This window comes from Rhamphochromis sp. 'chilingali', assembly GCF_963969265.1.
Source record: "Rhamphochromis sp. 'chilingali' genome assembly, chromosome: 22".
Taxonomy (NCBI): Eukaryota; Metazoa; Chordata; class Actinopteri; order Cichliformes; family Cichlidae; genus Rhamphochromis; species Rhamphochromis sp. 'chilingali'.
In genome coordinates this window covers 17102549-17127423 of record NC_137950.1, presented here as the reverse complement: position 1 = coordinate 17127423, position 24875 = coordinate 17102549, and the positions used below count along the sequence as shown (strand labels likewise).

Genomic DNA, 24875 nt, shown 5'->3' with positions numbered 1-24875 from the left:
AAGTGGAATAGTGTAGCTAACTTTCCAGGGCCCTAACACAGTGAGGTCCATGAAATTACTACAATGTTTATCTGTAATGGCTACTAAACACATGCATGCATACATATTTAAATATATCATTGTGGCAGACTATTTCCTGGATTTAAAGCAACATTAGGGCTTCCTGGAGTAAGTTGAATAATAATATTGGTTTGCAAACAGGATTTGCGAACTACAGTAAAGTCATTATGTTATGAAGCATTGAAATTGGGAAAATAAGAAAGCTGCCATGATTAAAGACGCTGGTTCATGTGTCTACAAACACAGTTTCCTAGTAGTGCTTCAGAATGCTTTAATATTGATATGTAACATGTAGGGTTGCCAACCGTCCCTTAAAATACGGAATCGTCCCGTATTTAGAAAAAAAAGTACACGTCCCGTATTGAGCTAATAAGGGACGCACTTTGTCCCGTAATACAGTGAGAATCAAAAGTAGTCTATAAATGTTAATGGAATTAACGCTTTGTTTGAAAACATAATTCCCAGCCCCTCTCCTGCTTTGTGACCAATGAGCTGACAGCACACTTATGACAATTCGAGTATGACAATTCAGATTACCGCTCATCTCATTGGTCGAGGAAAGGTCGCTTGCGGAGAAAATACCGGAAGACAACAGGTGACCACAACAAGAAGCATGGCCAACAGGGGAACAAACGCCGACACTGCGGTGCAAGTCTCGGACGACAGTACACCTAAAGCTGGGCAGACACTGTGCGATTTTTTCAGTCGCGATATTCAGCTCCTGCTCAAACTGCACGATTGACTCGCAGGGGTTAGAAGTTCATAGGTCACGATGCAGGTCTCACACTATACCGCCCGATGCTCTGATGCGACCTGAGAGCTCACCCTGTGCGTCCATAAAATGAAGGTTATAACAGAAAATCTGTCGCTCGCTCTGTCTTTCACTCACACAGACACGCACACCACCACCATCAACTTTGCTAAATTGCTAATGAAAAACATTGATCAGGCAGCTGTGATTGAGCAGCAGTGTAAATCCAACTATTTTCACGGTTGTTGTGGTCGTGATCATTTTGTGATGCCACATCGAAAAGGCTCGGATGAGCTTTCCAAAGTTCTACAAGTTGTGCCTCCGTCGCTTGTGTCCAGATCACACGCTGCACAGCCGTGCTGCGCCGTCTTTTTCACCAACGTTTACGTTTGCGCGTGAGCAGTGTGAGTGGCTGTGGTGAGATCCTCACGAGCGATTGATGATCGGGAGCTGGTCGTGAGGTGTTAATCACTTCTCGTTACCCCACGTATACTACACGACGCACGATGAAGGCCAAAATCGGTCCGATCACCAAAACGGTCGCACGACTCAAAAATCGTCTCAAAATGGGCCAAAAATCGCACAGTGTGAGCCCAGCATTAGAGCAGCAATGTTTGTTCCCCTCAGAGAAAGGGAAGAATGGGAAAAGGAAAACACCTGGCTGGAAAAAGTTAATATGGGCATGTGCAGTGAATATCAGCGCTATGTGGCCAGAAGTGTGATAATATAATTTATTTTGTGTAATAAACAACTGCAAGGATAGATGATTACAACAAATAGATGACTAATACATAAAAGTAATACATAGGTGAATAATGATGATGAGTTATGATGCGTAATCATGGGAACAAGCGGGTTTACAAACAGGAGCAGCTGATTAGCATTAGAAAAGCTGAAATAATACCTCAGCTGAAGCCAATTGTACTAAATGCACTAAATATGCACTGTTACAAGAATATTTTTCTTTCTATTGTTTTCTATTATTTTAAGTTAAGCAGGACAAAGTTCTTTTAAAGAAAGATTTACTTATATTCTCAAAAGTTAAGCATGACAGGCTTCTGTTTAAGAAAGAGACCTGTTTTATGTGTTAATGTTGTCATTTTGAGCTAAAAATAAATGGCTAAATGATCACTTGTTTCACATGTGTTCATATCACAAAGAATAGAATATGCATCTGCTTAAATCAACTTCAAGTCAAATGGTTAAAAAAAATAATTTCACACACAAAAAAAGAGCTAGAAAATTCACCACACTGGGAAGGGTGAAGACAACTGGGTTGCCCGGCCCTGGCCACGAGGTGTCCCTTATTTATTTTTCAGGGAGTTGGCAACCCTAGTAACATGACTGCTTAGCTACAACACTAACATCGAGTTAGGATTGAATAAAAAGACATTGTGTTCAGCTTGAGAAATGGCCACACAGAGTGAATCAGCTGTGAGTCCATCACCATCTGTTCACGTTAGTAAGGATGTTAGACAAGCTGGGCTCATAAAGGTGTTTTTAAAAGCCTAATTTATAACCGTTTAGAAGAAGTTAGCAGCAGCAATGCCAAGTAATAATTAATATCTGCAGTAATTGCATTACAGAATATTACACAATGCTTTTCTAGCATCAACTTGCATTTAGACCAGAAGACCACTGAGTTGGTATGATTTGGTGTGGTGAAGTAAACCTACAGTTGCATCAATAATTTATAAATTTGACTTTGTTGCTGTTTGACTCTTGTGTTAAGAACAGGCCAACATTGGAAATGATAGCAGCTTCTGATCCTGAGTTTTCTGCTTTAATGCGGGAGCTTTCTGTATTTAAACTCTGCCTTTAGGCTTCTACTTTTATTATGCTATTTTTATGTTGCAGCGGACAGGACTAGCACTTGGAAAGTAATTTACATTAATTCATACTCATGGTTCTAGCGAGGTCTTTTACTGTGAGATGCAGCAATACAGAAGTCCTTTTTCAGTGCTCGGCCCGTTAGATGGCTTTCTATCTTTGTGTTATGCTTGGGGTTTTATGAAGATTCGACTTAGTGTGACAGACGTAATGTTTTCACGGTTGTTGAGAAAAGAGAGGCTAAGAAACAGTGTCCGAGTTCAGATTGTGCAGATTCGTCTTCAGCGCATTTGAAAAACACGCCATTGGAGATTAGCACAGAATTCAAGGTGAGCGTGGTCCCTCAAAGCCTGCACAAGATATGGCACTGATGTGAAGTCACTGAGAAAACTGTCTCTATATTCCACACAGAACATTGGAAAACTGTGGAAAATAACCTGATTATATCAAATGTTTCCCAAGCCCCCACATGAAAACACGGAGCCGGTTGAAACAAATCAACTGTGAGAGAATGAATGTTTATATAATCTCACCACACCGACGCACAACTAAAGTTATGTTGCACGACTCCCCGGTGTTTGTACCATATACGAGCTCGGATGAAGCCCAAAAAAAGAGAAGTGTTTATTTTTTCACCTTTTACACACCGTTTTTCATTGCGAAGTCCATAGAGTGCATATTTTTTACTGAAGACTGCAATATGTAAGACCAGAGGATCCAGTAGCCACACCGCCAACCTTGCAGTTCAATTCAGCACGTCTTACTCCATGTGCACACTTGCTCTTTTCCCTCAATTTGATGAGAACAACAGTCATGAAAGCAGCACTGAATGTCAACGAGCGGGGAAAACCATGTTCTTTAGTTCCCGAGCAGAGGGCGCCGTCGGGGTACAGATCAGCCACGTGACAAGGTGCTGTGACTCATTTCCAGCTCACTGGCATTAACGAGCAGTGCCCTTTCTGCTGGCAAGCACAGTGTGGGAGCAGGCAAGCTGCCTTGACAGTGTGATAAGAAGGAGGGAGTGAGAAGGCTCCTGCTGCTTTCATCAAAGAGAAGTCAAGAGTGGAATACATTCACCAGTGCAGTTCTGCTCAGATAATTGCCTTGATAAAGCATTCTTTGTTATTTTGCTCACCTGTTTAACGGAGGCTGTCATGTAAAGAATAACATGGTTGAAAATCCTCTGAGATAATCTTGCTTTTCAGTAAAAGAGATTGTTGTGTTTTTCCATTGTGACCTTATTTTGAATACTTTCCCACCTCATAGCTAATGCGCTGCGTGGTAACTTTTACACCCCAGAAATTGCAGTTAACGTTTTTTTTATCAGCCCGATACGTCACGATTTATTTTTAAGTGATGGCGTTTGCTTACCAGAAAGAGACAGAAAAAAATTAAAATAGGTGTTTATTCAAATATGTGTAAACATGCATGGAAATGCAGTTAATGAGGCAAAAATGGGAGTATTTAATATGACCACCTTTATTCTTCAACACAGGTTTCTGGTAATTTATTTCAGAATAGTACTCCAGGCTTCTTGAAGGACATTCAAAGCTCTTCTTTAAAAGTTGGCTGCCTTTTGTTCTGTTCTCTGAACACATGATCCCACAGTGCTTCAATAATGTTAAGGTCTGGGCTCTGCTGAGGCCAATCCATGATTGACAGTATATTTTCTATGCAGGTGAGCTTTTACTGCATCGGCAGTGTTTGTGGGATCATTGATGTATGAAAAAAATGCAGCCATTGCAGACTGAAATCTGACGGTACTTTTCTGAACTCATAATTCCATCAGTTTTGACGAGACCACAACACCACTGGTTGAAATTCGACCCCTAACCAAGACATAGCCACCATCATTTTTCACTGATGGCTGTAGGCCTCACTGTCTGACCTCTTTTACATTTGGATTTATCACTCCATAAACCTTCTCACACCAATTTTCAGTCCAGTTCTTTTGTAATTTGGTAAACAAAACAAAAAAAGCTCAGATAGGGTGGCTCTTAAGAATGGCTTCTTAAAAGCCACCCTACCACTGAGACCATTTCTGATGAGGCACAGTAGATGGATCAACTGAAGTGCCAGATGTATCTTTCAGCATGACTTTCAGATAGTGTCCATCTGTTGCAGATAGATTCTTAGCCCTATCACTTCTTCATTTATCCTCAACTTGTCCAGTAATTTAAGACACACCAAACAAGAGAAAAAGCTATGCTAAGTTCTCATCTAGTACTTCTTCAGGAACCATGATGCTGGTTCATAAATACTATTTTACGCTTATCAAACTGTCCTACTGTTGTCATTTTTTATCGATTCAATGGACCAAGTTGTGTTTTGTCTTATGTGCCTAAATATGCAGACACAACACTTTTTTTACGCTTAAAAAATTCATATTGTCAGTGTTAAGGCAAAGAGCATTCCTCTTCCGGTCCGGTATAAGGACTGGACTGAAAATAAGGGAAAAGCAGCTATTGTTGAAAGAAAGCGTCAGACCTTCAGAAAATCTGGAGAACGAAAGCTCAAGATCACTTTGGGGGGAAAAAATTAGAAAAACTTCCAGTTTTGGAAGTAAAATATGAAGATGTGTACATATAAAAGAAAATGGTGGGTGGCTCAAGACCTTTCCACAGTACCATAAAGTTCTTTATTTAGCGTAATTTAGTGCAATAACAATACTTAACTGAAGAAATGCTAAATTCCTACAAATGAAAGAGGCTGGTTTATTTTAGTACAAATATGTCAGTGGCTTAACTTAAGTAGAAGAATTTTGCCAACTGCCTGAGGAAGCACGTTAGCCTACAAGAATATTATAAACATATAGCAAAGAAAGCCAAGAAATTGCTCACATAAATAAATAATCATCCTACACAATGAAAAAAACAACAGAAAACCCTTCAGAATAATTTGGTTGCTAATCAGATACCTGTCACTGCAGCTGCTCTAGGTTAATAAGTCACTGTCAGAGATGTGAACAAACAGATAGATTGGTAGAGACACACTAAAGGTTATCGTTGATTACCAGACAATGTAATCTCATCATTACTCGTTCGAAGTGAAAGAACTGAGTGAGGGACACTTCTTGTTAAGTCAGCATGATTGATTTTCCCCCAGTCACACATGATCTTGCATCAAAAAATTGCAGGACAAACCTTGATTTGTCATCTTTGTAAAAAACTGTCATTTTTCTTTTTGCAGTCAAATAGAAGCGATTAGAACCCATACATATGAATACACTCACAAATTTACACATACACACTCTGGCGCTTTGACTTCAAGGCAGAGCTAATCAGCAGCGCATAAGAAAGTAATTAGTACCTAGCAGCACCTCACAAGCAAGATAAAGCAGTTAAGGGAGAAATTATGTGCATGAGTTGACAGTTGCAGTTGAAGCTGAAAAACACAGTGCTTTTCTGCAGAATTGCCCCCTCTAAAATACCATCAGCTATGAAATAAATATTATTGTTTGAATGTACTGTATAGTGTGGAAGAGTCTGTCCTTCCACAATTTCCAGGTCATTTGGCTTCTGTGAATTTGACCATTTTAGTGTCTGTTATTTTTATTTGTCCTCATTAATGTGACTATGAAGGAAAAGCCAAGTATCTGTTGTGAATTGCCACATCTTGGAATCCAAATGAAAACTCGAGCCAAGTCAGAGCTACAACTGAAGATTTTTACCACTCCGGCAGTGCATCCAGCAAGGCAGATTACTCAAAGTCTTTGGGCTCATTTTGAACTAAATTCCTTTAAAGTGTTTGAAACACTGTCTGCATCATCAAGGTCAAACAAGGATGTGACTGGAGAAGAGATGAATAATTTAGAGCAAACAGCACAGATAGATATGAATAGAGAGACAGACAGACAGATGATGTAAGGAAATAATAGTACCAATAATATAAAGAAATTAGCTGATGCCTCTGAACATGCAGTATGATATCGCTCATCCATTTATTCATTCATTTCTCATTATAGGCATTTTTCCCCTCATGGAATCTGTCACTGCATGTAAACAGAACATGCATCTGTAATATCATCCATAATCCTCCACTTGAACCATGTTAGCAGGCAGCACAGCTGACTCTGCTGACAATGCTATCAGTACATGTCAGCTGGCTATTGAGTTGCAAAATGTTTCTCCCCATCAGCATGATTTGTTGAGCATAGGAAAATCTAATTAGCCGCCATCATTGGGGATGGAGCTTGACTGACACTGATGCACCCTACGTTGACGGTTTCCCTCTTAAAATTCCCAGAGTCACCCAGCCTTCAATTTCACTTCTTTTGCCCATCACTTTCATGCTCTTCCTTTTAGCCATGATTCAAACTACGAGAGAGATGGTTATAATGAATTTAACCAAAGGCTAAACATGGAAGCGAATCCACTGACAACTATATAGTTGGAGCCCAGCTTACCTCAGATGGATATAGGATTTGGGTTTGTTTTGCTACCGGGGAGTGAAACAAACGGAGGAAAGAATCATCTGGCTCTCGCTGCAGTGCAATGCTCTCTGACAAAATGGTGTAATTTCATTGAAAAGCAGCTCAAATCAACTGTGAAACATTCACTAGGTGATAATTGTCAGCTGAATTATTTCTAAGCAAGATAATTGAGATTTTTCTTTTCTTTTTCTTTTTTTTTGGCAGTTCGATATGCCAGTTTTCCATCCTTAATGCCGTTAATGTAAATATATAGTCCAGCAAGTCAGACTCACCACACTGGATGGGCTGAGGGTAATTAAAGCAACAGAGGTCATCTATTTCTGTGCTCGAGCTACATTTGCCTAGACAGGCGGTGCATCTGAGCTTCTGCTGGCAATAACAGCAAAACGAGGGGAATTGAATTAGAATTTAATCGATACCAATTCATAGCCACCCTGGAGTTAAAAAATAGACTTTGCTCACACAAAAACTCGCCAATAGGTAAATCATAAAACATTGGTGTATTTAGAGTGTATAGTAAATATATATCACTGTCCACACAGAAAATCTATAATGGCTGACATCGGCAGTGAGACTGCGAGGTTATTTCTCCAGCTCAATTCTCCTCCAATTAGCTTTGCAGCTATAACTTTGGTCTGGTGCCTTGTTTTTCACTTCTAACTGTGAATGAAATCCATTTCTTAAATCTTTTAGATGGAATTTGTTTTCTCACTGCCTAAAGACCATATTTGTTATGTTTCCCAGCTGCATCTTGGGGCTCAGTGCTGTGCAAAAACCATGACCTTACAGCATGGTTAATTCTAACTGCATGAGTCTTTTACTATGGCTAAAAGTCTAAACTTTTTTAATTGGGATCTTTCAAATACACTGTCCGAATGCTAAATGAAGTCGATGCATGATGTTAAATATTTAAAGGAGCTTATAAGAGCTGGTATGAACAAAGAAGGAGGCATACCTGTCATTTTAAAAACATCCCTCAAGGGCATTCAGACCGCTGCAAGAGTGGAAACAAGATGTTCTAAGTATGCTCTGCTCCTGCATCTTTTCCTGCTCTTATGCAACATTTGTGAGCTACAGTACTATTCATACTAGCATTAAATTTAATAAATGCCAACTGTTAAGCAATCGGTGTTTATCGAAAGGTCATCAGTAAGCAACGGATGTGTGATTTTTGAATACAGCAAGTCCATTAGATTATGTGCATTTCTTACAGGTTTCAGTCAAGTACAGTAGGCGGCATCTTGAGTACAACATCTATATTTAAAAATTTGCAAGCTTGAGAATGGATAATGAGGAAAATAAAATAAAGATGCATCAGTTCTAACAGCACACAGTAGTATCACATACTGTAGGTATGCACAAGATGTCCTTGAGAACTGGTGCTTTGACTGCCGTGGTAACACTGGACACACTGTAACCAGTTCAGAACATTTTCCTTCTTTTCTTGTGCTCTGTTTTCATTTGCTGTTTAGTTTGCTCTCGCTTGTTGCTAGGTTACATTTAAGCATCAAACTCAGTTGGTGATGTTTGCGAAGGGATTGTGGTTTGTGTTAGAGCACACCTGTTTAATCTTGCGTGTTTTAATGACCGGAAATTACCGGTACTGTACCCGCTGCTTTTAAAGCGATGCCAAGAAGTACTGATCGTGAATATTCGACGCGGATCTCGCTCCCTCCGTGAGATCGGTTTCACTAGTTCCACAGTGGGAATGCCGTGTTCTGCATCGAAGAACCTGACAGTTCCTTATGACATGAAAATTCTTGAGAGTGCAGCACCTACCCAGCCTCACTGATCTGCAAGTTTCTTTGATATCTCGCCTCTCCAAAGCAGCTGAAACGTGTGGCTGTTTTTTTCATATTTCTTTGATACATTGTTTTGGGCCTCTCACACTGGCAGCGATATTGCTGTTGCTAAGTCTTTGTTATGCCTATGAAAGGTCTCTGTTTGTGATAACTATAATTCTCGCTGGGTGATTGCAGCAATCGGTCTTTGGAGTTTGACAGTGTTTTCTATTTGCAGCCATCGTCACGGGCGTTTTTCAAGTAACCACAGGTGTAATAAAGAGGCTAACAAGATCCAGGTCTTATAAACTGTGTTGTTTACTTGCACACATTTATGATCTCGACACATTTAGGAAGCGTTTAGCCTCTATTATGCTGTGAGATATTGTGTAAACAATTGTATGGGCATAAGGGAAAAGAAGAGGTTGATGGCAGATTTTAAGCCGGGGTGGGATGTCATTCAGTCTGCGCGACATTGTGCTGCATAGTTGTGTCTGCCTGCAGGGTGAAATGTGGCCATCTATTCAAGGTTGGTTGGCTAAGGCAGTCAGATTGATCACAACAAGAGCAATCCCTCCCCCCCCCAAGACACTTGTTTGCTTTTTTTTAGGGAGCAGTGTAAGCTGTTCCAGTTGTCTCTATCAGAGCAGACTCCTTTAAACCTCTCACACTTGTAGGCAGGTTGCAGAAGTAAACATACCAGAGTAGGCACGGTAGCTGTGTGCAGTCACTTTAAGATGTGCCCTCTTCTCTCTAGCACACCCACACACACACATACACACTCACATTATTACATTGTGCCTCAGTGAGAGAGTAGTTATAGGGAACTCTAATCCATCTTTTACAGATGATACTGTAGCTGAGCTGGAGGGTTTGACTTCAAGACAGTTCATCTACAGACAAAGCTCTACCTTGACAGTGTTGTACACTTTCAGTGTGCGGCTGAGTATTTGTCACCGCGCGTGTATTTTTATGGCGAGTATGCAGAGGCCCTTTAAAGTCCATTAGCATTTACAATGATTTGAGTTCAATCATGCTGAATGCCACCGACAGGATTAAGGTTGTAGATGTCAACAGCATCCAAAATGCTGGACAGAAAAGGCAGCAGTGTCCGCTTTCCTTTAAGAAACACCTTTTAATAAAGCTCTTGAAAATGCAATATCCATCTTCAGGAGAAGGCTGGCCTGCGCGCGGCGCAGAGGAGGGGGGCTCGGCTGTCTCAGGGAAAAGGTTAACTCGACCTGACCTCTTGATGAGCTTCTGATACGAATGCCGATTAGCATTAGCACCTGGAGCTATGTTGCACTGTGGCTTTTGCACTCTGCTGCGCATGACAGAGCAGAGTGATCCCCCAGATCTAAAACCCAGAGACAAATTTGGGACTGTGTAGGCCAAGAAGGGAGACTAAGCATACATCATTATATTGATGTTTACAGAGAAAACCACAGCATAATCCTGTACAGATGATACTTAAAGCTCTTGAGTGCATTCTAAGTGTCAGTTTTTTTCCACCCATTTCTAATGTAAAAATTAATTAAATGTGGCATATGATGGTGACTGCATTCATACTTACTAATTAGAAGCATGAATGTTAGTGTAAACATAAAGATGGAACAGAAGCGTGTGACAGACTGAAGATAGCCACTAGGCTTACTGTAAGTACTTACTTAAGCACTTTTTTTTGCAAGATTAATGTATTGTAACTACAGTATCCATATATCATATGTTTATTTGGTGTAGTGTGTCATCCAAGAATTTAGTGGCATTGATTAAGAAATTAATATAGCCACTACAGTGACCATCAAAATAATGAAAAAATATTGCCGTAAACAGTTTATTTTGCGACACCACGAAACAAACGCGTAAAATGAAACGATAGACGTTTTTATATCGTCATCCGATATATATCGTTATATCGAACAGCCCTAGCCTAAAGCGTAGTACCAAAACACACACAGGCCAAAAAAGAGAGACGCTGCACTCCCTATATATCTGGAAAGAAGCGTAAAACAGGAAAGCCAGTACTGAATCTCTTATAAAAAGGTAAAATCAAAAATAAGCTGTGATACACAGGGGGTTAATGTTTCGTCTCCTGGAGATGACAGTGTTTAAAGAACTGCTGATACTTTGTGTCAAGTGTTAGTCAAATGTAATGTATAAGCAGATCAGTTTCTCTCCCTATACTCTCTCATCCTATAATCACAGTATAATCACGTTTAAATGGCAATGCCCTCTTCTTCAAGACTAAATTGCTAGTCTACAACAAAACATCCCTCTCGGGCTATGATATCCAAGAGACATCTGCATTTAATGTCGCACTTATTTACAAGCTAAAGCACTTTATCGGATAAAGGTAATTTCTTCTCCGTTATTTGTTTGCAGCAACACCTTATTAAAAGATAATGCAGGGAAATAGAGATTTTTAAAGATTGATGTGGTGGCAAAGATTTTATAACACAATAATGAGCACCATCCTACACAAAATCTTGCAAAGTGTGTTTTTTTTAAATAAATGATTTAAACATAAATAATATTTTTTTAATAAAGCTACTACTTTGTTTGCGTTTAAAACATGTGAAGTAAATGCTTGTAAAATGTACACAAGTTCCAACATTTTTAAGCGCATTAAGATTTAAATCCGCCCATCATGTTTTCTCTCAATCCTAAAAGTATCACCAACTTTTTGACAAAGCTCTCCCACTTCATGTGATCTGTCTAGACAAGACTATGATGCTACATACATCTTTGACTATTACAGAGAGGAGGTGAATTATTTAGGTCACTCTCACTCCTGCTGTGATGATGCTACAATTCTTGGCACCTTTTAGCCAGACACAAAAAATCATTCACAAGCAATGTATGGTCTCAAGAATGGCTTTTCTCCAGTTGCTGGGTTAAAGCAACACAGTTGAACTTAATCGCTTTTTTTTCCACTGGCGCCGTTCCTAAAGGACCATGTAAATAATATCAAAGAGAATACGCTTTTACGCACCTCGTTTACGGCGCAGGCCCTGAGTGGGTTTTCCCCCCTCTCTAGTCATCTTTCTTTATTATTATTTAATAATCACATTATGTCCTCTCAAGGTACAGTTCAAACCCCCCTGCTAAATTTGTAATGCCCCTGCATCAGAAGTGGAGACAGCCAAAAGGATGTGTTGTGGCTGTCTGGTGCTGGCAGTCGCTTGCAGGAAAGAGAAGCCTAATGAATAATAAAAGTCACAGACACGTCTCTGGTGGTTCAGGGAGATATTGTTTTGATGGCTCTCAAGCTCTGTGGTATCTTTAAAATAGCAAGGATTATCTCAGTCCAAATATTCACACAGTTATCACTGCTAACGGCTTAGAAGTCCTAATGTGCCATACTGTATAAACAAGCACAGTTGAAGTTGAAATTGTTTGTGCATTTTAGTCACTGTTAAACTCCTCCTTACCTTTTCCTTGTTAGGAAAAATACATGATATTACCCATAGTGTGGAGTACGGTGACTAAGTGGCCTGGATAGCAAAGAGTCGGAGGGGTGGGAGGGGTTAAGTAGCAAGAACAAAAATAAGTAATGTGGATGTATCCCGGTGGCGATTCCCTGGTGATGGTTGGTGTGCAAATTCATTATGAATTGTTTTGATGCCTGGCTCCATTATGAAATCACTCAATGGAGAAATTTGTTACACTTATTTCTAAATGCCCCAATTATTGAGCCTGTAAAATGCAAAACCTGACCCCTGAGAGCCAAATGACAAAGCCCTTTCCTGGTTTTCTCTCTAAACCTTGCTCAAAAATTGATCCGTTCACAAAAGAAAGCATAAGAAAATGCATTCAGAGATGGCTGTTACTCGATATTCAAGATAGTTGAAACAATGGACTTGGTTGTGTTTATTTTCCTTTAGTTCAGAAGGGAAATACATAGCTTTAATTCTAGTAAATGTCTATTTTTTTAATCACTAGAAGTGCAAAAACCTTAAGACCTAAGGGTTAATAATACTAGGACTAGAAGTGCAAATCTTATGAATATTTAATCCATATGGACGACTGGTAAATCCATCCCTATGCTTGAGGAGTATAGCTTTAAATATTCATCTTTTCAAAACAGAATTAGAATTTCCCAGTTTGTTTCTGCTTGGGTTTTTTGTTTTTTTTGTTTTTTCCAAATTGCATGCCCATGCACAAACATACTCCCGTTCGCAAATAAAAGCAAAAAGACATCTCTGAAGATGAAGAGGAGTACATCTCCTTTAGCAGCATCCCTTCTCTCTCACTGTGTCCGTCTCCCCTCGCCCTTTTTCTTCCTCTCTGTTATCTCTAGTGCTTTGAAACAGCACCTGTTACAGCCTTGCATCTTGGGAGCTCCGTTATGATGTAGTGCACACTCCTGCGTGATACAGTGCCAGCTCCCAGTTTCAAGTTCAGCCCTGCTTATGTGAGAGGCAAACAAGCTGGGATGTCTTCATCCTCCAAGAGTTTAATGACTTCTTGGAGCATTTGGATAGGGCACGCCAGACCAGAGCGTCATGTGCTGGTTTTCTTTTTATGCCCCCGCGCTTACTGCAATGTTTTGCTTTGCTTGTTAGTTCACATTTGATGGGTAGATTTCTTTTTTTTTACTTGATGGATGAGATGGTCGCGGCACCCTTGTTTACTGTCTTAGCTGATAAAAATGTAATGGTGCCTACACCAAAATGGGGACATCGCAGCAGCAATTACACCAGGGTACAGCTCAAGGAAATGTAGTGTACTGTAAACACTATTTAGCAGGGATGGAAAATGTATTCAGGATACCATCCAAAAAGGGGGGGAAGAGAAATGAGGACACTATAACCTCACTTAACTATATTCACCATGTATTTACTTCAGCAGTAAAGTGGCTCATTAGTGAGAACCTTAATGAAGCCATAATTACTGTGGCTGTGTTTTCATGTGCAATTTCTGACCCTGTAATTCTTTGGCTTGACAATGTATATCCTAATCACACCATTATATTATGGATCTAATCGTACATCATACAGACTTTACACGTCCACAGACAGTGAAACAGCTTATTAACAGATTGTTATGTCATCACCTTAATTAAGTTGTTTACATTCATTACGCCAAATAGTCTACTACTACTACTATTACTACTACAGTAGCATTATATACATTTAACTCAAACAAAAGTTCCTGTACTTTTCTTTTTGTCATATGCGTTTCGAGGATAGGCACATCCCAGCAGCTGCATATTACTTATGTATGTAAACAGCTCACATGTAACAGTAGACATCTATAAAACCTCTCTCAAGGTATAAATGATGTCTCTACCTGCTCTGCTCCACCGCTGCAAAAGACAGATCGCACAATGTGCCGCTGCGCGCCGAGATACAGGTAAAAGACTGTCTTCATTGGAGACGTTTTGGCATTATTGTTATTTATTTTTCAGCTTAGAACAATCGGGGCACACTGCAGCCAGCTCATACCTATTCTTCCCCCATAGCTCATCAATAACAATGAGAGAAGTGTCAGCCACTGATTATGCTTTGATATTGAGAGTGAAGCAATGATGGTTGCGTGTGTACATGTTTGTTTGTTTGTGTGTATGAGAGTGTGCGTCTGTGTGTGTGTGTTTCTTATTATAAAAGAAATTACTGAGGTCTGCTTTTTTCCGCTTATAAGAATGGATAATAAAATGGATTTCTGTCAGTCATCCTGACCTTCCCAGTGGTAAAAATTAGACTGTGGTGGAAAGCAAATGTGGCTTAAATCAGCTGCATGCCCTCAGCCTCCTTCTGTAATGCATTCATACACTCAACAGGACTATATCATGGACTGCAGCAGGTGCTGTATCTCAAAACTGAGCAAATTAAAATACCACAGCATTCACCAGCCCCACACAGTGAATAGATTTTAAATAATTTATTTCAATATTTAGCAATTAACATAATGCCATATTGCATCTGTGCTTCAATGCATATGCAAATCTTGATTTTATTATGCGTGCCTTGTAGGTCAAGTTATGGAAATTAGGGGTAACGCCCCATTCAGTAATACTTGAAAACATCAACCGCACCAGTTGGTGTGCCATATGAAATGTGGCAGCGAGTCAAAAGACTCGGTGCAGTGTGATAAATGTGTCTATTGAGTGTGGCGAGAACCCCTGCTGCCAAATAATGATTGCCTTTGATAGTGAGCCTGAAGAAAATCATTTCCAAGAAGTCAGGTAATTAGGGAAAACCTGGTCCGGTCCAACATTACCTGTGTTACAGATTATATGTAGATACTTTAAGTTTACATGCAATTATTGTGAACAGACGAGATAAAGCGCCAAATTTCGGTAACATGCGGCGTCTCTCCCTCTCATGTTTGCTAATTTTTCTAAGGCATCTGTTCATGCCAGCGTAAAAAGTTGTTAATTTCACTGTGGCAAAATGATCCAACATCTAACAGCTGGAAATTGTAATTTCCTGCAGTTCTGGGTTAGCCAGCTTTAGTCACATGTGGACTAATTGTCTCAGGCACAGATACATTTTATACTGAGCTAGAGACTATAGGTGTGTTCAGCTCCAGATTTCAAGTGAAAGGTGATACAATCATAGTATTGATCCTTACAGGATGTTGTATGCTATCTTATAAAAGAATTTAGTTTAAGGAGGGGGGGGGGGGTGTCTGTTAATAAGAATACATATCAAAAAAGGTCATGTATATTTGTTAGTCCATTGCTAGAAGCAATGTTTACATTTGTATAGTTTAAGACATCCTCCTTTTTTCTGGATGGAGTTCAACAAAATTCTTAACGTACAGTTGTTACAGTCAAGATTGGAATGAAATCTTCTGAAATTTGTATTTCAGGAGCTCCTTGCTTATTTTTGAGCGTTAGATCGAATCGCCACACTTGAGTTTGTACAGTAAATATCAGATTACAGCAGGTTAGATTAGCTTAGCAGCTTTGCTAATAAAAGCTAGCTGGTTGCATTAGCACTCATAATTCAAAGGTAATTTCAGCTAAAATGACTTGTAAAACTTTGATGTCAATTAAAGAACTCCATAAACTGCACAACAGAAATTGCCACATCATTACAGCTGCCTGTGAACAGATGTTAGTAAAAAAGCAAGCTATTAATCCCCTGTTAAATTCAGTAATAAACAATTTATCTAGTTAAAACTATTACTGACAGTGTGCTTATGAAAATACATGATGGGTTTAACCACATATAAGTTGAAATCCTCTTTTGGGGGGTTATTTTGCCTTTACTGGGCAGAACATTTAAGAACATTAAGCCAGAGCAAGGGCCAATGACTCACAAGAAACAGTCCGGTGTGAAATCAAACCCAAGCCCCTGCAGCCATTTGGCATGTGGCTCACCTGCTTAGCCAGGCAACCTATAGCGGCAACATAGGTTCAAAGCCTTAATCATTCATCGTGTCAGAAAGTGCTATCCCCTGACAGTAGGCTTTGGCACCTCCTCTGTGCCTCATCAGCAGTAGCATATGGAGTTATTTTATAGAACATGCGGAAGCTAATATGCACTGGTGTCAGAAGGTAAATGAAGTTTGGTTGACATGATCACACTCCCTTCCCTTATCTCCTCCTTGAACCTCCATTCCCTCCCCTTGCACTGAAACTATCCTTCATTTTTCTTCCTGCTAATTAACAGGCAGAATGGTGATTAGTTATGAGGCAGAGCTCCCCACCCTCCTGTCATCCTCCAGACTCAGAGGTGTATTTTTTCTGTGACTGGAACATGTGTTAAAAGCAGCTGGGTAGTCAAAGACAGCTCTGGAGCAGTAGGGGAAAACACGCTCTGAGTCTATAGCTGCTGTTCATATACACAGTGACTACAGGGTATAAGCAAACACACACAGACACACACTTCACTTTGAGATATTCCCACCTTTTGAATCCCAACAATGCACGCAAACATAGATATGAGATTTTTCCTCCCTTTTCCCTCCCTCTTTGGAGATACAAAACCCAGACATATACTCAAAGCATGTCATTATCTCACATTGTTTATCATCCATTCAGGCATTCAACGCCATTTTCCTGCAAACACATTTACAAAGCATTGTTCATATTTCATTGAGGAATTCTGAGCTTATTTCACAGTACTACAAAGATGACAGGAAGAGAGAGAGATGTAGACAAACAGACAGGAAGCCCAGATGTAAACAGATAGCCAGACAGGCATTCTGCCTTTGGGGTTGTGATTCAGAATACTAACAAGGCGTCTCAGCTCACACCCAGGGATAGAAGGTGTGATGCAGGGCAGAGCCAAGCGGCGGGAGGGGAGGGAAAGCGTACCCTTGAAATCTTGCTCGCCATCTCAGTTCCCTCTCTGAACATCATTGTTTGACTGAGATTGTCATACTGACAAAAACAAAAGGACAGTGCATATCTCTCACAGCTAAACAAGGAAATCAAGAACGTAGCTATTCTCTAAGTTTCTGTTTGGCTGCTAAAAATGTGCCACAATCTGTCATTTTATCAAAAGGCGTTGGCGTTGGAGAGAGGAAGCGTTTCTCATAGTTCCTTCAATCAGCACTCGCAGCAATATTGGACTAATATTGGAGCTAATGGTCTGTTTGATGAAGCGATAAGGTCCAGAGAAAGGAGTAGAAGGGAATAGCTGTAGTGCGAATGACAGTTCTGTTTAGTTTTGCTTTTATTGGCTGTTTGGTTTATGCAACAAAACAATTTCATTTAAGAAAAGATCATGGATTAGGTTAAAATACATCCATTCACAGCATTAACCCTCGCACACTTAAAGGCACCCTTTGCATTTTTAATGTAATGCTAAAGGACCCTTCACAAATTCCCCTACGCAGCGTTTCAGGAAGATTACTATTAGCTATTGAGTCACAGCACCAGTGTCACTGGATGCATTGTGCATATTTTTTTTACACAAGCGGCTTTGAAAAGTGTCATATTTGGTGCTGTTGGAGTGAGAGTGGGTTCATTTCCTTTGGTATGTGTTTAATAAGTTCTTAACATAAAGGTAATGGAAACGTCACATTAACATTTGATGCAAAATAACATTTCGTGTCCACGCCCTTCTCATTGCAAACCTCACATACCGAGCTGCTTTAATGTGGTAATAAATCTAAGCTGTTTGCATCAGTCATTTGGACTGCTGCTTTACGCATCGCATGGCATGTTCTTTTGCATATTCCATTTTCACTGTAAAATGTTCAATCAGATTTAATAGTCTATCTCTATGGTGATTAATGATAATTTTTAGATGGGTGTTGGATTTAATATGATTTCTCAAAGCTTTCATTTGCGATCACTTAAATTAGGTTGGCTTTTGTCTCTTTTGTCTCCTAAAATGCATAGTGAGTAGATGATGATTGTAAGAATCCACCTGATGCTCTTCACCACAAACATTTTTGCATCTAGTTATCTATCACGGAATAGTTCTTCCCTAAAATGTTCTTGGGAGTTATACAAGCATTTCTGCTGTGGTTTTTGCCTAATATATTCGATGTTTCAGATGTTTAGAGCTAGTGCAGGGTATTGATAGGGCCGTGAGCCACGCTGCGAGAATCTTTGTGTAGTTGTGTATATTTGTATGAAAGAAAGATTTGCAGAGTTTGGAGAATCCTCAGTTTTGAATTAGTCATTTTTCAGGCTGATTAAGAGGCAGGAGTCTGGCTGTAGGAGAGACAATGACAAGAGAGAATGGAGTCCTTCATCCTCCTTTGGTTTCTTGAGCAGAGGACTATAGAGGTTTTGTGTGTTTTGCTTATTACTCTGGAAATGAAATGACACAAAGAGTCAGAGTTTTAAGATTTAGAGGGTTTAATTCAAGGGTATTTTTCACACATCATTTGAACGGTAATGAGTCTCGCTATTTAAAGGTGCAGTTAGAGAGGTTTTTACTGCCACATAACACCAAAATGGCCCTTTCAACGATCTTACCTTGCAGCTTGACAGCGATGTTGTTCGTTATGAAGGCAACACAGATGTCAAAAGCTTTTCAAACTGACTTTTGACAACCCCCGTAATTCAAGATGTTTTTATACATTTCAGTGCAACTTAGCATAATAATAACTTTGATGTGAAAGGGGTGGTTTGTAGTGAAGATCAATTTATCAGGGCATCTGTCAGTGCACACAATATGCAAAAAAGTTGAACAGTTACAGATGTCCGGACTGCAAACGACAGATTAAAACCTTTAGCAATTAGCTCATTCACATAAAGCAACAATTACAGATAAATTTAGTGGACAGCAAACCAAACCCAAAAAGGAGTTCCCAAAAATAGTTGAGATGATGTGCAAAAAAACAATAAAAACAAACTGTGATGAAAATTTAAAATCATTAAAGTCTGAATTGAAAATAAAATGTAATAAAATAAAAGAAAAATAAACAATGTAGAATTTTATGTCAATCCTGGTACGCAGAGGTCAAGACCGAAGACCAGTATTGAATAGCCATCATCTGTATACCTCCAGGCTGCAATGCATTAAAACAAAACACAATTCTGTGGTAGAAATCAATGCATGGGCTCTAGAACCACTTCTGAAATCCAATGCCACCTTCTGTCTTCACATGCAAGTGGATACTTGTCTCTACCGTGCACAGAAACAAGCATATGTTAAGACAAAACTGGGCCAGAGGTTGGTAAAGATGAACTGAGGTGAAGCAGAAAACTGCCCCATGATCTCATGAATAAAAATATAAAAACAATTTTTGGAAATCATGAATGATGCACCCCTAAAAGAAAATTAAACTAGGCTCTCATATACATGTTTGCTTGTTAACAGTAAACAGCTCGATAGCTAGATCAGATTAGTGCACACAGCAAGGCCCCAATAATGCTGAGTGGTACACATTTGCAACAGCATAGTGTCATGCGGTGCAGAAAAGGACCCAAATGCAGGCTGCTGATCTAGAACATGATAAACAGAAAATCAGCCTTTATTCAGGTTGAGTAGTAAGACTGTGGAGGTCCAAAACAGAAAATCAACTGAAGGGTTCAAAAGGCTTAAGCAAAAGCACATAAGGCTTAGCAAACAGAGAGAACAAAACAAGTTTGGAACACAGGCAATCTGACAAAGGGAGACAGCAACGATTTATAAACATAAGGGTGACTGGGGCAGAATGGAGACGCCTGGGAAACTAGACACAGCTGGACTTAATCAGATAATGAAACATTGGTAGGAGAACGTAAAACATGGCCCAAGAGACATATGGCTATCAGCATAAAACAGGAAGTAATATGACACCAAGACAAAGACTTGACAACAAGATACAAGGAGACATCAAAGCGATGAAGCTAGCATGAATAACAAAAAATACAAAGCAACAACAACTAAGGACTAAACATTATGACCATGAACCTAATGCAAAATGAAGATACAGAATAAAAATACAAACTAGAATATAAAGAACGGGAAGTGACTAGAAATGATAAACCATATTAGACTGACAGAAGTGAAAAGAAAAAAAAAACAGCTATAAGAACAGCAAAATTAGACAACTATAATCAACGAGAGAATTTAACAATAACCTAGTCCCAACAAACTAAAGCTTAGATTTCAAAATCCCAGAACCATGACAAATGGCTCTGTACTTTAGTAGAATCCAGGTGCAGACCTGCCACCTGTTGAAAACACCGCTTTCACTGAAATAAGAAATATGACAAAGAAAGCCCTGAAGTATTGAAAAGCTGAAATTTTACATCAAGCAAGAATAGGGAAATATTTTGCATTAGAAAGACGCATAAATATGCCTCAGACACAGCTTTTAGAAATTCGAATGAATGTTTTCAGCATTTGATATACTGTTTTTGTGCTATTTTCAAAATACATATAAAATGTTAACGTTTTGCAAAACACTGCTTCTTATTTTCTGTGTCCTAAACTTATGCAGAAATTTCACTGGCCTTTTTGCAGACTCACCAAATCGGTGCAGATTCAATAATTTGGCTACAAAATAAACATTACCATGTAGAAGCATTTACATAAAGATGGAAAACTGCACCTATTGAGCTGAGTTATGGAGTATAAACGTCCACCAAAGACCTAAAAACAGAGGAATTTTTTACAACCTTATAACAATTTTTCTGACTTTCCCATTTCCATTGCTGCTTACTCTTTTTTTTTCTTCAAAAATATGGTTCACTTTTTCTTTTTATTTATTTATTAATTTATTTCAAGCCAAGCTAAGAGAGACTGAATGGTCCACTTCTGCGTGTCACTCATCCAATGCATTAAACTGCATTGGGGTGGTGGGTGGTGGACAGTGCTGCTGGGTGGGGTTGTTTGGCACTGCTGGAAACATGGTGGACAGATATTGATGGATATTGTGGCGGTGTTAATCCCCCATCGTCTACCAACAATAAAGCACCGAATGATGGAATGGCGAAAGTATAGACAACTCTGACATGTCCCTCGCTCATGTACAAGTTTATGTCGAAAGGGCACATCAAAGCAAATCCTCCAATTGTCTCACCTAATCTTTGAAAGAGCAGAGGGATGGATCAGCCTACTGAATGTCCCCGCACTGTGCCCACTATTGAAGACAGAAATAAAAGTATTTAAGTCTCTTGGAGACAAAAGCTATTGAGGATTGTGCCAAACTTGGTTCCTCATAACTATGAGTTGTTTTGAAAAACTTGATGAATATAGTTTGTCACGCTTTTTTTTAAATTATGAAACTATATGTATGTTTTCATTCATTCATTTGTGCATTCTACAGGTCCGATTTGGCCAATAAAGTAAAATTGATATTTGTATTGCTAAATATCCCCAATCAGTCATCAACTGTCATAATTTTAGTAGGTATATAACAGTTGCTCAAGGATCTGCAGGAATCAGCAGTAGAGGCATATTTATTTGATGATGAAGGTAAATATTTGGACCATGCCAGGACTTTGTTTATATGATTGTTCAAACTATGGCAGCTTCCCTTCCCTTGAAAATCTTGCATTGCTGCATCCATGCCAAGTACTATCCACTCCCAGTATCCCATTTTCTTCCTCTGGGACGTGGCATTCCTGCCAGTCATGTGCTATCAGTGAGACTGCAGGCACTTCTTGGGCCTGCCCAACTATCTTCCCCTCTCTGTCTCTGTCCTCACTCCACCCCTCTCCACAGTTGCTGTGTATCTCCCTTGACCACCTCGGTCCTTAGCGAGCACTCCACTCCACTTTTTTTTTTTAGCAATCCATTCATTCATCTGTCTAGGCTCTTCCTGTTTTCAACTTTCTTTATCTAAAAGTCCCTTCAGCTGATAGTTCATACTGGTACTTTTTGCTCTGTTTGTCTTGCCTCTAATCTCAAACCTCGCTCTGTGTCTCTTTTTTTCCCTCTCTCTCTGACAGGTGTAAAGAGGGCTACCATGGACTACGCTGTGACCAGTTTGTTCCCAAGACAGATGCTATCTTGTCAGATCCAAGTACGCTCCCTATTCTACCCTTTATTTTTCAGTCTTGGTGTATTGATCTGAAACATAAAAACAAATTCATAACAAGTGCACGCTACATGCCCTTGTGCAAATCTCTTACTGTACTATATTTATCAGTAAGACAAATTAGCCTTAGATTAACTGTTATCTGTTTAAGTCTGTTGGTCTTGTACAGTAATACTATGTGATTAAAGTATTGTGTGGGACTTTATATTGAAAAAACTAACATTTCCAATATGGTTCAGTCATTTTGAAGTATACAAATGCAGAGAACCTCCAGGCGCTCCTTAAGTTGACAAAGGTGGTCAAAGAAAAATGTTCAGCTTAGCGGGGTAAAAGGTTAAGATTCATGCTAAAGTTTTTCTGCTACGTGTGCATTGAAAATAAAAAAGCAAGGGTATTACGGCACTGAATTCATTCAATAAAGAAAAGATATTTTTTTCATTTACTTTAATATCTCCTACTATATCTACAGAGGTGATCACACATTGGATATTGTGTCAAACGTGGGGGTTTTCATTTAAATATTAATGCAAGCAGTTATTACTGCAGTCAAAGATATTATTTAGTTACCGGGTAAAATGTGTATCCCGATAGATTTATTTTCATTGGCCTACATGAATGTCCCTCATATAGATGCATGAAAAATCCCTTGCATGTTTTATAATCATGCTTTTATTTAGCCTAAAGGAAGGAAAGTATTCACTTTCCTGGTGTTCGTGAAAAACTGTTCCCCTAAAGTGATGACAGCTGTGTGGTGTACTTAAAAAAAAAAAATAAAGCAAAAGTCACAGGTACAAAGAAGAAAAACTGGAGGCCCAGAGCCGTTCCCGTGAGAGTGCAGTTTTACAAATTCACACTGTTTTATGGAGTGACTCGTCTCCTCCGCACCAAGAGTCAAAGAGAAAACGTAACTCCTATTGCCGTCTGTTTGATTCCATCAGGCCCGCTGAGAGTCCATTAATGGAGTCACAAGCCAGTGTCACAAAGCTTGTTTTATGCTCTTGCATGGCACACAGTTTTCACACTGGGATTTGTTTTATGTTCTATAGGCAGACATTAATTTTCCAGCGTGTCCAGCTCAAGAGATTTTTATGATGCTATTTAAAATAAGCCGAATTCTACTGTGCTTTGGATAAAAACGGACTCTCAAACAAACCAATGAATTACAACACAGCCGTGGTACTTGTAGATTTATTGAAATATATAAGACAATATGCCTCAGAAGGCAAAATATGAAACAAAAAGGTGAAGTTTTTACACCATATCGTTCAGAAGACAAAAACTTGCATTTCAGGGGCGAGCATCTTTTACAGTGGCTATAGGTAGACCTATAAATCAGTTTAATTAGCATGAGGGAAGCACAACACTTCAGAGCAAGGATCTCCCAGGCTGTGGAAGCAATCCCTGAGCTGTTAAGCTGTTAAGGAGTTGCTGCTCTTACTGTAACAGTTTCACTGTGTCATTCAGTCAGGAGTCAACCAGCAACAATAAGCAACCTAGAGAACTGCCCCCATCTGATAACACAAAATTAAGCTCACACAAATGACCACATTTGGATTTTTATGAAATCAGCAAAATATTTATCAACAATTCTATCAAAAATACAGTTTAGAAATATTTATCGCTTAAAGGTGGTAAATTAATTCATATCTAATTTGACTTACCTCTAATACGTGCATTCATTACATTTGTGATAAAGTGCCTTGCATTGATAGAAATGTTTGATTTCTTGCAATGCGAACGGTACTTTTGTCCAACCTGATCATATAAATGATGTTGTTACTTCATAAACAGACGACAGACATGAACAGGGCCCCGCCGATGGATCTGATTGATCACCATTCTTGTTCAGAGCCACGTTCACCTGTTTGTTTACATCGTCAGCTAGGTATCCTAGCATTACATGCTAGGCTGTAATGCGGAAAAGACTGATGAGCAGTTTAAGAGAAAATTGCCTCTTGCAACTGTCATCACTTGCACCCCATCACTTAAATAAATCCATTACCTCGTGTTGCAGGGTTTGGCACAATTTTGTTTCTCCTATATCTGAACCACGAGCCACATGCTCCTCCATGTTTGGCTGTACGACTGCTTTCATAATAACTACTAACATTTTTAGTAGTTTTTTTTTCAGGTCTGTGCTGTGCTTGATTGCACCAGCTGTTGACCTATTGAAGATTTGTAAGCTACACTCACTGGCCACTTTATTAGGTATAGCATGCTAATGTGGTGGCATTGACTCGACAAGGTGTGCGAAACATTCCTCTGAGATTTTGCTCCATATTGACATGACAGTGTCACGGAGTTGCTGCAGATTTGTAGGCTGTTCAGTCATGATGTGAATCTCCTGTTCTATCACATCCCAAAGTTAGACTGAGCTCTGGTAACTGTGTGAGTACACTGAACTCATGTCATGTCTCTTTTAATGTTCAAGAGACCAGTTTGAGATGATTTGAGGTTTGTGACATTCTGCTGCAAAGAGCCACCAGAAGACTGTGGTCACAAAGAGATAAACATTGTCAGCAGCATTTAAAAGAGGCTCATATCATACTGAGGGGCCCAAAGTGTGTCAAGAAAATATTCCCCCTTACACCAACAGCAGCCAGAGCTGTTGATACAAGGCAGGATTAATCCAAGCGTG

The 24875-nt window shown here is 39.4% G+C and overlaps 1 protein-coding gene across 2 annotated transcripts in view; it reads left to right on the top strand.

Annotated features, from left to right (window-relative positions):
* nrg3b (neuregulin 3b) overlaps positions 1-24875 on the top strand; it is a 283520-nt gene that overhangs the window by 218651 nt on the left and 39994 nt on the right. For both annotated transcript variants that reach the window (XM_080873085.1, XM_080873084.1), the window contains one exon: positions 22149-22222. In XM_080873085.1, coding sequence (XP_080729211.1) covers positions 22149-22222 — 74 coding nt within the window. The remainder of the gene's footprint in view (positions 1-22148; positions 22223-24875) is intronic.